We start from the raw sequence: 13,795 nt of genomic DNA, 5'->3' as shown, positions 1-13,795 counted from the left end.
GTCTTTTGCGTTAGGTTTGCTTGAATCTACTTCTTACATACATATATAAAGCATCACACCTTTTCCCCTTTTCAGGGGTAGGCAGAGGTGTAACATTTGAGCGCGATAGTCGTACTGCGTGCGAAACACATTAGTTGTGTTTTTGTATTGCCTTTAGTGGACTCTACTTCTTACATACATACATACATACATATAGCATCACAACTTTTCCCCTTTTCAGGGGTAGGCAAAGGTGTAACATTTCAGCGCGATAGTCGTACTGTGAGCCAAATAATATCAGTTGTGTTTTTGCGTTAGGTTTGCTTGAATCTACTTCTTACATACATATATATAGCATCACACCTTTTCCCATTTTCAGTGGTACTCAGAGGTGTAACTCCTCAGCGCGATAGTCGTATCGTGAGCGAAACACAACTATGCCATTGAGACGGTCTATTTTTTACTAACACAAAAAAGCAAAAAATAAAAATAATTTTAACAAAAAATTAAACCGCCTTCAAAAACCACTCAAAACCAAAAAATAATTTCACATAAAAAGTATATATTGGATACCAATTTTGGAGTCGGTGCCTAATTAAAATTGCTAGTTAAGCTAGATAAATACATTAACGAATATACGAAAACAATATGCTGCCAGCATAGAAAGTCAGCAAGTCAGATCGTCACCGGAGATAAACACATCGCCGCAGCACAGCAAATGGAAGCTATTAAGGAAATATTTAAATTTGTGAACTGTACACTACCCAAATTCTTCCCCTGTTACATATAGCTGGTCAAATGTGGGTGTATTACACTCCCTGCCTCGAAAAAAGAGGAAATAAAAAGATGAAACACCATACATGTGCTTGGTATTACACCTTTCACTGTGTATGTTGTAGTACACGCAAACCTACTCCTTTAATTGATTTGAAAGAAATTTAGCTCATAAATGGACTGTGCAACAAATATAGCTAACTAGCAATTTTAATTAGGCACCGACTCCAAAATTGGTATCCAATATATACTTTTTATGTGAAATTATTTTTTGGTTTTGAGTGGTTTTTGAAGGCGGTTTTATTTTTTGTTAAAATTATTTTTATTATTTATAGACAATTATGTCTACAGAGTATTACTTTCAACACTCGATCACACCGACAAGTTTTCTAGAACATGTCGGAAACTTCAAGTCCATTATTAAGATATCATGCCAATAATTATAGTGATTATTGTTTTTATGAATTCTATTAATAAACAGAACGGTATTTATAAAAGAATTTGTTGGACAGGAAGCGGAAGGTAAGAAAATATCAGGAAATTGATGCAAATAGACTACTCGAGACACTTGAAGACTTGGTCGAACAGAGGTGCTAAAGAGAAGTTTTGTATAATCAAATAACATTTAAAGCAATCTGAGCTGTAGTTGTGAAGATACTAAGGGGTATTTGCCATGTAGGTATTAATTTAGGTAACGTTAATTGGGTATTAATAGTTCCAGCTGTAGTAAAGAAATCTTATTCGGAGAATAATATTTTTAACAACCCTTATTTTTGTTTGTGGTAAAAATAAAACACACACACACTAACGCATTTAAAGTCTTTTTTTTATTGCTTTGAATGACGAGACGAGGCTGCTGTTTGCCAGATGGTAAGCTATAAGACCGCCCACAAACAGTAGAAATACCATCCAACACAATGAATTACAAATAATTGTTAGATATTCCACTGCGCTCGCCATCCTAGGACTCGAGATATTAAGTCTTATAATGTACAGTAGTTACACTGGCTACAATTTTCTTCAAACCGGAACAGAACCGTGACTTCACACTGTTGCTTGGCGGCAGAAATAGACATTGAGGTGGTACCTACCTAGGCGGACTCGCACATGTAAGACCTCCCACCAGTTCAGCCTTAATGACTTTTAATGGCATAGTAGTCCAAGTATGTTTCCCCATGGCAATAGTTCGACATTGTACGCGGTCAAGTGTTATTAGGAACGCGTGTGGTGCAAGTATTACGAGGCTACTGTTTAATGTCCAGCACACGACTTCGTTATGCAACCGGCAACAGACGGCCGCTCTGCTTGGCAATACATGATCTGTGTTGATTAGTTAGTAGCAATGTCTAGTGATGTTAAAATAGGGTACCGGACTCATTTTTGTTCTTTACTATTATCAAATATTTACATAATATAAATTATAACACTGAAAGAATTATTAAAATCCGGTAAAAAATCAACATGTTATAAGACTTTGAATTTCAGTGGAAAGGGTAATTTACAAGAAACAGAAAAGAGACGAAATACGCACATGTGACGTCATCGGGAATAACGACGCATGCGAAAGAAAGAGATGAAGCGATATCCCCACATCGCGCCCACTTCTGTACATTACAATATTTTAAATATGAATTGCTCACTCATTTTTTAACCAATTTTTATGCAGTTTTCGCAGCAGTGCTTCTTTTTCGTATTATTAAACATTACATATAGAATAATGTACAAAATCAAGCATAGGCCGGTCCCCTATTGCTGATATTATATTTGTTAGATTAATTATTCAACTCTACTGCGATATTAGCTTCACAAGTCATTTGAACTCTGGATCTGATGTTTGCGAATTGCTCGAGTAGGCGTCAACGGAATAAGACGTTTTAAATGATTTATTACGTAGGCGAACAAAGTTGTACTTATGATACGTCAAAACAATGTATAAGAATAATTATTATTGTTTTTAAATAACAATTAAAATTACTTTTTAAATTGATTGATTGATTTTATTTGACCACATGTTCAGTATACAGGGTGTTTTTTCAAGGAGTAACCATATTTTTTTATTACATTCCAAATATATACAATTAGTACTGTGATCGAAATGACTGAATGGACATCGTAAGTAGAACACAAAATAAGAAACGGAAATATATCAATGTTTTCACAAGTAAAGCGCCTAGCGCCATCTAGTTATAATTCAAAGAGTTTACACATTGCATACTTAAGAAGGTATTGTTTTATGTATTTCGGTCGCTGTGTATACATACAACAGCAATTGATTAAATTGAAAGTCGGGTGCAAAATATACCTTAGTGCTCAGTGGCGGATTTATATTTTTCATGAGTGTAGGCTATTTTATTTCCGCCGCCCCATGTATGTAGGTTTCTAAAATACTGAATAATTTTCCATTTGTTTGTATTATGGAAGGCACTAAAGTTAAATGAACGAATGATTAATTAAATCCAGTGAGCGTCCTCTGAAATCTGCCGCCCCTAAGAGGCTGTCGCCCATAGGGCGCGGCCTCTACGGCCTATTTACAAATTCAGGACTGTTAGTACCTAATCATGTAAGCTATCATGTCTGACAGCGCACTGTCCGGCCACTGCCAGACGTCGGAGGGAGCAGATATATCTGAGTGTATTAATTGTAAATGGAAACATATATCATGATCATTCGTTAAGAGATAGTTAGAATACCGGTCCTCACTTGTTAAGCCTTTTTGTGTGGCGAAGAAATCCCATATTGTGTAGATCAGTTCATATTTATTAAACCTTTATAGGTGTGTGGCAGTTTAGAATAAGTTCAAACCTTGGTCCTTTCTTATGATGGAGGGTTAATGTGATAAATAATAATATTACTTCTGTATTATATTCATTCATGATATTCATGCTTTCCAGGAGGTACAGTTACGAATATGACAGAGAAATGACTAAAAAAAATCCGGTCTTCTTACTAAATAATATAATATCAGCCCTGATACTATCCCACTGCTGGGCACGGGCCTCTTCTACTACTGAGAGGGATTAGGCCTTAGTCCACCACGCTGGCCCAGTGCGGGTTGGTAGACTTCACAAACCCTCGAAATTCCTATAGAGAACTTCTCAGGTATGCAGGTTTCCTCACGATGTTTTTCTTCACCGTTAAAGCAAGCGATAATTCACAAAGAATACACACATAATTTTTAAAAAATTCAGTGATGTTGTGCCCTTGGGATTTGAACCTGCGGACATTCGTCTCGGCAGTCCGTTCCAAAATCAAGTAGGCTATCGCCGCTTTTCCATAACCCTTGAATTGAAAGAAATAATTTAATTGAAAGTACTTTAGAATTCACGTCCTTACGTGAAGTGTGAACGCGCCGCGCGTCTCTGCAGGTGCCACATGTCAATACTCGACATACCTTGTTTTTACCCTGAATTCCTAAAATGTACTGAATAGGTTAGTTATGAGATGTTAGAAGCATCGATTGAAATATCGCGAGCTAGGCCGACCTGAATACATTAAATGACTCATTTAATGTACTAGTAGTGTCTTGTATGGGCATAGACTGTATAATATATCTAGAAGTAACAGTTCTTTGCCTGGGAAAGTGGACCCACTTACCTTATTATACCAGAGCTATGTTGTCCTGTCAGGACATTCATCATCATTAGCCGCAGGGTATCTACTGCTGAACATGGGCCTCCCCCAAAAAATTCTAGGTCGACCTATTGGAAGCAGCCCGCATTCATTAAAAATCGCAGGAGGTGAGAACATTGAAGCCAGTGAATTGTTAAACATGAAGGTTTTGGCAATACGTTACAGTGGTGAAGGAAGAAATTTACCAAAAGAGAACGCGACATAACCTATATGTTCTAATAACATGCGGTTTGAAAATCATTGTAATAATAATTAGATTTTACATAAATTACTTAAGAGCCGGCCGAAATTGGGTTATATGTAAACTAGGCTACTGATACGTTGGCTATCTATCGGAAAAGAGCGTGTTTAATTGCTGTCATATTTACACTACATTTTAGGGTTATATTGTTGATTAAAAAAACTAGATGTCGCTGTTGGAGACTGAATGTTTTTTTACGTAAGTATTTTATTATCTCGCCTATTCGTTTTATTATAGCAATGTTAAATAATAAGGAAATGTTTTACATAGCACAACATATACGGTATAATTTGTAGGTACCAATAGACATTTCGTTCCTTAATGATTACCTACCTATACACCGATAGATCCCAACACGGCCCTCGCATGAAGTCAAACTTCTATGGAATATTGTTGCCTAAAGAACAATGGCGAATTATTATTTCTTGGAATTCTCTTTGATTTTTTTGGTAATATATTAAAGAATCTAAGCCCAAATTGAAAATCATTTTTTGATATTTATTCTACTTTTAGTATGCAGGCGTGATAGCACATTCGTTATGTTGCCATTTATAAATTATTTTCAAGCATACAGCAGTAATCGGCTCAAAATCTATTTGAGATTTCAATTCTTGTAAAATATTGATTATAAATGGGAATCGAACCCAACCCCAAAAAAAATGGATAGCTCGGAATCGCACAAGAAATATGAAATATATAAGTATATTTTTTGTAAGACATAGTATTATAATGAAATCATTTGTGAATATAAATAAAATAATAAGTTCCTTAAACTAAATAAATTTTATTGTAATAAAAATCATTTAAATACGTATTATAAAGTACGTCGAAGAATTATATACATTTATGACATTGATTTGATCAAATATTTCACATACAATATTTGACCGAAACCAGTCGTTTCACAATAATTTTCAGTTTCATAATTATATTTTTCATAAATACATTTGTACAAATACAATCAGCCTTGCGTCCTCACAAAAAGACCGATTATAACGAGGTAAAGATTAAAAAATATAAAAATGTTTTACATGAAGTATCGCAGACAATATTATGTCAATCATATCCGTTACTGTCGATAACGTGATTTTAAACGTTATCGGTATTAAATAACGTTATAACAACGTTTACGCTACCTAAGGCAAAATAATATTTGCACCAATAAACAAAGCGTGTTCAAACGAAATTTAAAAGCCGTTATCGTTCCTAACAAAATGGCAACGATGCGATTTTTAATGTCGATTAACAGCTTATATTTAACGGTGCAAGATGCCTAATTAACAATACTGTAAGTAACAACAGCAGATGGACTAGTAATTATCTCACAGAATATAAAAATGCATAGCCAGTACCTGCCAGTTCAACTGGAAGACTTAAATAAATAACTTTAATAGCTTATGATCGCGCGACGGTAACGGACGTTCTCGTTGGCTCCGTTGCTACTGTTATAACGGTTTCTGGCGCTTCTGTGTTTCTGGTAGCGGTCTGTTCGTTTCTGTTCGCTGTTTCGTTGCTTGAGCTCTGTGCCATCGCCGCCGCGATGGGTTGTGTGATAGGTTGAACCTGGTAGTTAGGGTAATGGACTCCAACTACTTCCTCGTAGCTGGGCGGTGCCATACATTCTGTAATAGGAGACGTATATTTTGTTAGATATGATAGCCCGGAGTAGTGTCGTGGCTTGGAAGAGACAGGGATGCCATGGTCCCAGATAGTACAAGGAAACGGGGCGAGTGGAGATGAAATTGGGGACCTGAGCCTCGCGCCTACTAAGGGCGCCACTGATTATGACAAGGAATAATAATTATAAATTAGAATACGTTACGCCTCTGATCTTGTTACAAATCGTGTAACGAATAAGATAACGACCCTCCAAATAAACTATGCGTTACCTTCATTGTACAATAAAATTAATGGACAATGTATGTAATGCCTCGAGTTTGTCTTTATTGGGTGTTTGTGACGCATTTATTTTGATAGATGATACGTTGTTTTACTTATTGGTAAAACTAACCAATAGCATTGTGTTGTATCTACGGCGTTGGATTTTTTTAATGTTTAGTTTGATGACAAAATGCTAAGAGAATTGGAGATCGGTAACTAGTTGCTGTGGATGTTTGTTATATACTTGCGCGGAAAAGTGATCCTACTGTCTCTGATGGTAAGTGGAGTGGGGTCCAATAGAATGTCGACTAACGAGAGATGATTACCCCTTGGCAGTCGACACAATTATGCTCGCCTGCTGGAACCGGATATACACTCCGTGATACGGTTTACAGTTGCAGCGTCATCATAGCTGGATAAAACTTGAAATAGAGTTGATGGGCAGCCTCAAGGTCGGGACCAATGTCTTTTATGTAGGTGGTATAAAGATAAGGCTAATTTGTCCCAAGTATGCAACATGTTAAACAACGTGTAGACACTTTATTGTATATGAAAACCTAAGGATAAATAATACTTATCGTACAACAGGTGGTATTGCGTGTCACATGATAGGTGACTTAGTCATTCTATTTAGGTTCTCATACAAAGTGTCTAGATTTGTTTAACACGTTGCATACGCTATGTAGGATAATGGAGCATTGATAAATGACGTTTCTTCTGATGTTGATGTTGATCTTTTTGACATCAACTATACAACATTTGAAAAACTATGACCAATGTATTTTTTGGCGTGCGTAATCTTTATTAAGGATTTATGTGCCTAGTTTTATGTGGATTGGAACATCGACTATGTATTTGTTTTTATTTTTACTGGATTTCAAATGTGAAAACTTTACGTTTACTTTAAATGTTACTTGTAAATTTTTCTAAAATAAATGTGTCCTTGCCAAATATCCGTATTTTCCATTTTGGACTAGTAAAGTAAGTGTAATAATAGTCTGACTAGGAAAATAAAAAACTTCGCCATGTGGTAAAATGTGGATCTAATCTTTGTACTGACAACGTTAACTTTAAAATGAAAAAGTAAGTACCTATTATTAGATTAGCAATATTCATTGGGTTTAAACTAAAAAATAATAGGAAAACCTACCAATTATCCAGTATTGCAATAAATTTTTATTTCCTGCTTCAAGGCATTACCATGATTACAAGTTAAAGCACGGGAATGTCCCAAGTAAATAACATAATTCAATTTTGAACGTCAATGTAGGATTAAATTTGATTAATAAGATGAAAGATACAGATGAAACGATCCGAAATCTTTAGTCAATAATTGTGGTAAGATATTTAAAACTGCCCAGATCGCGGCCGTCCACAAGGTTTAAAATCCGATAATGGCCGATGTAAGAACTACGCGGGTCGTAATCAGCCTTTAGACAGGTTCCGACCAAACTAGCATAATTGTGTCAACTAACGAGGAATAATCATTTCTTGTTAATCAATTCACTTGGACAAGATACCATTAGGTGCAATAAAGTAACTATGTTGTGGCAGCACATAAAAAAAAGATAATTATTTATTAAACACTACTTAAGTAAGAGAAACACTTACTACTTTATAACAATATCTAGTTAGTGCAATAATAGGCGATCTTATCGCTAAGAGCAATCTCTTCCGGACAACTAAAATATAATATAGCATGCATAAATTTCCTTACCATATTTGGGCGGTGGTGGCAAATTGGAAGGGCTGACGTAGATAGTAGGCTCGCTCGGACCCAACGACGGTCTCGCGCGAGTTCCCATGTACATCCGCCTCTGCTGCGGATTGCGCGTTTTTTGTCCTGGAAAATAACGAATAATAACGTTAATAACGGTATTCTGTAAGGCTTTTTATAACGTGTCAGGGATAGCGTGTTTACCAAATATTATAATATAAAAAAACGAAAGATGAGAAACATAAATGTCAACTCAACTTAAGCATTATTTTCCTACTAATTTAAGAGCCAAAATTGGTTAACATATTTGTAAGAAGTAAACGCAAATACTTCTGAAGGGAATTGATGGAATTCAATACACAGATAGGCCCTTTACTGGAGTATGAGATAGACATTTCTTATTCGGAAAAAATTATATCGAGACTATAATTATTCCACTGTTTTGGATCCGCGAGCAACACTTGCTGGGGTTAAGATATTTTTTACAGCCACCAGTATAGCGACCACCGTACACAAGGTATTAAAACCCGCCATAGTGGCACGCGTAAGTGTGTCGTGTTCCGGGATCAGCCTGCGTATAACCGGTTTTAACAGGCCGGCATAATTGTGTCGACTGCCGAGGGGTAATCTCACATCAGTCGACATTCTATTGGACCCCAATCCACTTACCATCAGGCACAGAGGGGTCACTTTATCGCACAAAAACAACACTTAGTAGTGACGTATAACATAGTTGTTGAGATCTTGTCTAATCATCTTACCCCCATATTCATAAACGTTTTTTATCGAACGACCGAGTAAGGCTGTGATAACAAGTCTGTTTCTCAGTGCTGACGGCATGGCAGTCTTCGCAGTGCGTAGACGTAGGGCCGTTGTGATTGGCTAATATTGAAATACAACAATAATAACCAATCACAACGGCCCTATGTCTATTTCTCAGATCCGTTGGGCACTGAGAAACAGGCTTGTTATCACAGCTTTACTCCGTCCTTAGATAAAAAGCGTTTATGAATAAGGGGGTAAGTATTTATATCATTTTTATGAATAGTACGTAAACCACTTTTACTACTTTTATATTGATATTGCTAAAATAAGAAGCTTTAATAATTCAAATTTAACATTTTTCCATAAAATACGAATGAGGGAAACTCCCTCAAATAATTTTAATGTAAAATTATTCATAAACAATGTTAATGTAAGGTGCGGTTTACACAATTAATCCCTAAAATAAGATAAATTTGATTAATATAAGTGAAATTGATAATTTTGATTTTCGCTTTGATTTTATCTACAAATTAATGAAAAATTATGATAATACATTACCTAATATCAATACGCGGATGCAAGTCACAATAAAAATAATAAGAAGGAATGTAGTGCTTGTACTGAGAATAGACCAAATAACATCTGCGAGCGAATTCTGATAGACCACTTGATAACTTTTAATATTTACCGAAGAAGTTTGAGATTCCATAACGTTATTTTTCACAAAAAAAACTGTTAATTTAGCATTTTGGAATACGTTATTTCGTTATTTACGTAGGCACACACATAACACGACCTAGCGTTGATAAACACAGAGAAGTATTGATTAAACGTAATACAAATTAAGTATAGGTGGTACCCCTTTATCTTTCTGATAACTTATTGTAAACTGAATAAAATATTTATGACACTTGATGTAATTATCAATGTGTTATATTAATAGACACCATAATATGTATTTATTGGTTAACGGTTATTGTATAAATTTGTTACGTCATATTACTGGCCAAAAAAAACATAGAAAAAGTTAAAAGCTGTTCTAAATTTGAACTGAAACTGCGCGACAAAATGTCAATAATGGTCTAACAGTTTAATAACTTCTCAATGGACACATGTTAATTGTTTTTTGACGATCTTAAATTAATTATAATTATATCTTATCTATATAATGACGTTTTAAAAGTGACGATTGTTGTAACTTGTTGACATAAATACGCGGGAATTTTCAGATATATTTCATAATTGTTTTTAAAATGGTGTAAAAGAAGAAAAAAATAGCACAGTATATATCGTACAGCATAAAATATTGAGTTTATAGTGTTGTTACTGTGGTAGAGATTAGTCATTTAAGTGAGACGAATTGTCTAACGCAGATCTATACTCATGTAATTAGTCAACTAGATAGCACCTGAATGTCATTTTCACATAGAGTATTCGTGCTAAGAGCAAATCTCCAGAGGCACATCCCATAATATCAATTTATAAAGGAAGGCAAATTGGCTTTGTTATATTATAACACGACCTTAGTTTTTAAAGAACACATTGTAAATTAAGATGAACCATATCAGAAAAACTTTCTTCAAAACCAACAAAAATTTTAACAACATAGACCGAAAAAAGACCAAGTCGAGAAGCTAATGTTAAGTAATCGATAACGGATGTACTCATAGATAATGCCAAAGGAATTGATACTGTTAAAGCAAAAATATGTTTTGGGTCTTTAAAAATCTCGTTCAAAACAAGAGAAACCCACTTTACATCTGTTTTTGACACTAGTATAGTCCCATTCGAGCTATCCCCTTAATGCTGAAGACGAAATGATCTCTACAAAGTTTTAGGCATCTTACGTCATAAAATTAATATTTATACGAACTCAGTGCTATGATCCTCAAGCAGAAGAACAGCACAAGCCACAGAAGCAGCATAGCTATCAGTACCATCATGTACCAGAAAGCCATTTGCGTCAGATTCGTCTGGTCCTGATTCGGCATGTAATCATCTGGATGAGAATACTCTTCAAATCTATCGAACTCATAAGACGGATGTCCGTATATAGGAGACATGGTTGTAAGCGTGATTTCACTTATCAAATGAAAAGATTATCACTTTCAAGGACACTCGTTGCTTCTTTGTCGAGCAAAAAAGTCGAGCGTCGCTGCTTTAATGCACTCACAATAACTTGATTAAACAAATTAATGGAATGTTGAACCGTATTTCTAATTACTGAAGTACTGATATTGTAATATACATCTTGAAAGCACTCGGCACCATAATTTTGCACCAACTAACCAGTTAGAAAATATTTTGAGTGTGCTTTTTCGTTATCATATCGAAATCATTCGATATCAGACAGTCGTCTAGATTAGGCGGCGAGAGTTAAAATAAGAACGTTGTAACTCATATAAAATGTACACTAGTTTTACTTACTAATATTTTTGACCCGGATTGGGCTGAGATGTTTTATACCCATGGAAGTAAATAGGAGGCTCTTCAAGTGTTAGTCTAGCAAACAGTGAACGCTCTATACTAAGTTTAGCTATAAAATTTAGCAAATGACCTTGACATTAGTTTAGCAGGTAAAAGCCAAAAATGGTTTATTATTGATAAAACCTCAATTTTATTTATAACTGTAACAGATCCAGCCTAAATACCAAATATAACTGAACCGCTGGTGCTTTCTTCTATCTTCCTTGTTGATTTATTTTGCATTTGCCCATAAATTTTAATATTTCTATTGTTGCTTCGTTTTTGTTTAACAATGTTTTAAACACGGACGTATTTATAAATATATTTTCTTTCATACCTTCAGAAACAAAGACAATCATTGGCCACATTCTGACGAGCCGGATTAAGATTAGATTCCGTTTGATTGAATCGTCTGATAAGTTCACAGAAGATGTGGCTTGCTGTTCCCACTGTATTTATTATGATCCTATTTAATGTTAATATATGAACAGATATTTGTACAGATTTGGATATATAGATAGGCGATTTCCTGGATTAGCACAGAGACAACCTTTCATTCCGGATAAATGAGAATAAGAGGTCTTGGAAAAGTCTTACTGGTGGACGGATTCACAGGCAAAAGCTAAAAACCTTTAGATATAAATACAGAAATAAAAGGCCGAAAACTTTGGCTATTTCTGCCAGACATGGAGCGAACTTTATCCAAACCGTAATAATCCTTTTTAATCGTAGTTTTGGCAGTAGATTAGCGAATGAGTGATTAATATAAAGAAATTTCTATTTATTGTCGATGTAATGTATCTAAATTTCTCTTAATTCGTTTAAGCCTAGCTTACGCCAGGTCCGGTCTGGCTAAAGGTGTCCTTTAGGTAGTAAAAAGAAATGGTTTTTCTGAGTCAAAATTTAAAATTTGTTGTAAAATACAGCAATGGCATATTCATATAATAGTGGCTCTTTAGGATGGTTAGATGGTGCATCAAATACTATATATGAATACATTATCAATCAGTATTTAATGTAATTTCATTGCTTGTTAATTTGTCTTTAACCACAACTTGTCATGTCAATTGTAATGTCTGTAAATGTAATATTAATGCGCGTACCGTGAAGCCAATTTATGACAAACTAATGTTTCTTAATTATTCTTCATATCAAACAATGACGAAAGCCATTAAACGTAACTTGATTTGAAAGTACATTGGAAACCACAATTTCATTACACGTAGATGATGATAAAACTCACATTTTAGTAAAAGACGTTAGGTTTGGTACTAATTGAGTTCGCTAGAGTTTAAATAGAAATATATTTACCCAAATGCGCCATCTTGATGCACATAATGACAAAGGACATCAATAAAAGAGTACAGAGGACAGAAATGTATGCTATCGCCGTGATAGATACATTGCTTTCCTCAGACCTCATATCTAAATCTTCTGCAGATGGAGGCATTTTTCCAAATGGCCAAATTATGTAAGCATACTCGACAAATTCGTGGTACACTTAAAACGATGTTGTTTTGAAGTCCAAAACAGTTCGTTACTTTTATGATTTGATCACGCAGTTATGTTTGGTCACAAACATCACGGTAATCTCTTTTTCAGTATTTTTTTTTTTACATTTTAACTAACACTTTCCACCAGTACGTTATGTTGCTTCAAAATGATCTTATTTATGTAATAAATCTTTTCAATCTGAATATTCAGTTACGTGCCCGAAATCTGATGTTTTACGAATTTCTGTTTTGTGTAGTTAGAATAAAATTTACTTTCGTTTAAACTTACAATATCAATCAATATCCGAATTTATCTGAAAGATTATTTTGATATGCGACATATTTATAAATGATCATGCGACGTTCGTTTTCCTCTTCATGATATGTCAGTACTTTGTACTCGAATATAATAAAAAACTGCACTAATATTTTAAGGGTTTCTCACTTCAAAAGGAATCATTTTGGAGTCCGTCCGTCCTTTTGTATTTATCAAATATTTTTCTTAGAAACCCGTAGAATTAAGTTGAAATTTACGAGTATATCAAAAACTCATGCCTACAGTCCCTTTTAGCTGTGAAAACAACAAACAATTAAGACAAGGAGAAAAGATTTTACCTTTTGTGCCACAAATTTTGTGATTTTACAAGAGAATCAAAACCTATAGGGTAAGTCCCGTTGACGTAGAAACAGGAAATTTGGCATGATACAATGTAAGGAAAACCTTAATTATGAACTTTAATAAGAAAAAAGGGAATTTACTATTACAAACTTACTATTCACATTGGTGTAATAACTGTGTGAAGTTTTCGAACGGCAAAGTTACGTTTGTCAAGTTCGAACCTACTTAAT

At 34.7% G+C, this 13,795-nt stretch overlaps 1 protein-coding gene across 10 annotated transcripts in view; it reads right to left on the bottom strand.

The window, feature by feature from the left end:
* Positions 1 to 5,388: 5,388 nt before the first annotated feature.
* Positions 5,389 to 13,795, bottom strand: part of LOC115455920 — a 65,528-nt gene continuing 57,121 nt past the window's right edge. For 7 of the 10 annotated variants that reach the window (XM_030184726.2, XM_037443886.1, XM_030184724.2 and 4 more), the window contains exons 2-3: positions 8,223 to 8,348; positions 5,761 to 6,246 (exon numbers count right to left, since the gene is read on the bottom strand). In XM_030184726.2, the coding sequence (XP_030040586.1) occupies positions 6,020 to 6,246; positions 8,223 to 8,348 (353 nt within the window). In that variant the 3' untranslated portion in view covers positions 5,761 to 6,019. Of the gene's footprint in view, positions 6,247 to 8,222; positions 8,349 to 9,545; positions 9,776 to 10,860; positions 11,295 to 12,764; positions 13,077 to 13,795 lie in introns of those variants that run through there. The other 3 variants (XM_030184720.1, XM_030184725.2, XM_030184721.2) reach the window with 3 other exon arrangements.

Source organism: Manduca sexta, chromosome 5 (genome assembly GCF_014839805.1).
Source record: "Manduca sexta isolate Smith_Timp_Sample1 chromosome 5, JHU_Msex_v1.0, whole genome shotgun sequence".
NCBI lineage: Eukaryota > Metazoa > Arthropoda > Insecta > Lepidoptera > Sphingidae > Manduca > Manduca sexta.
The sequence above is the reverse complement of the archived record's forward strand: the minus strand, read 5'-3'. Positions and strand labels throughout refer to the sequence as shown.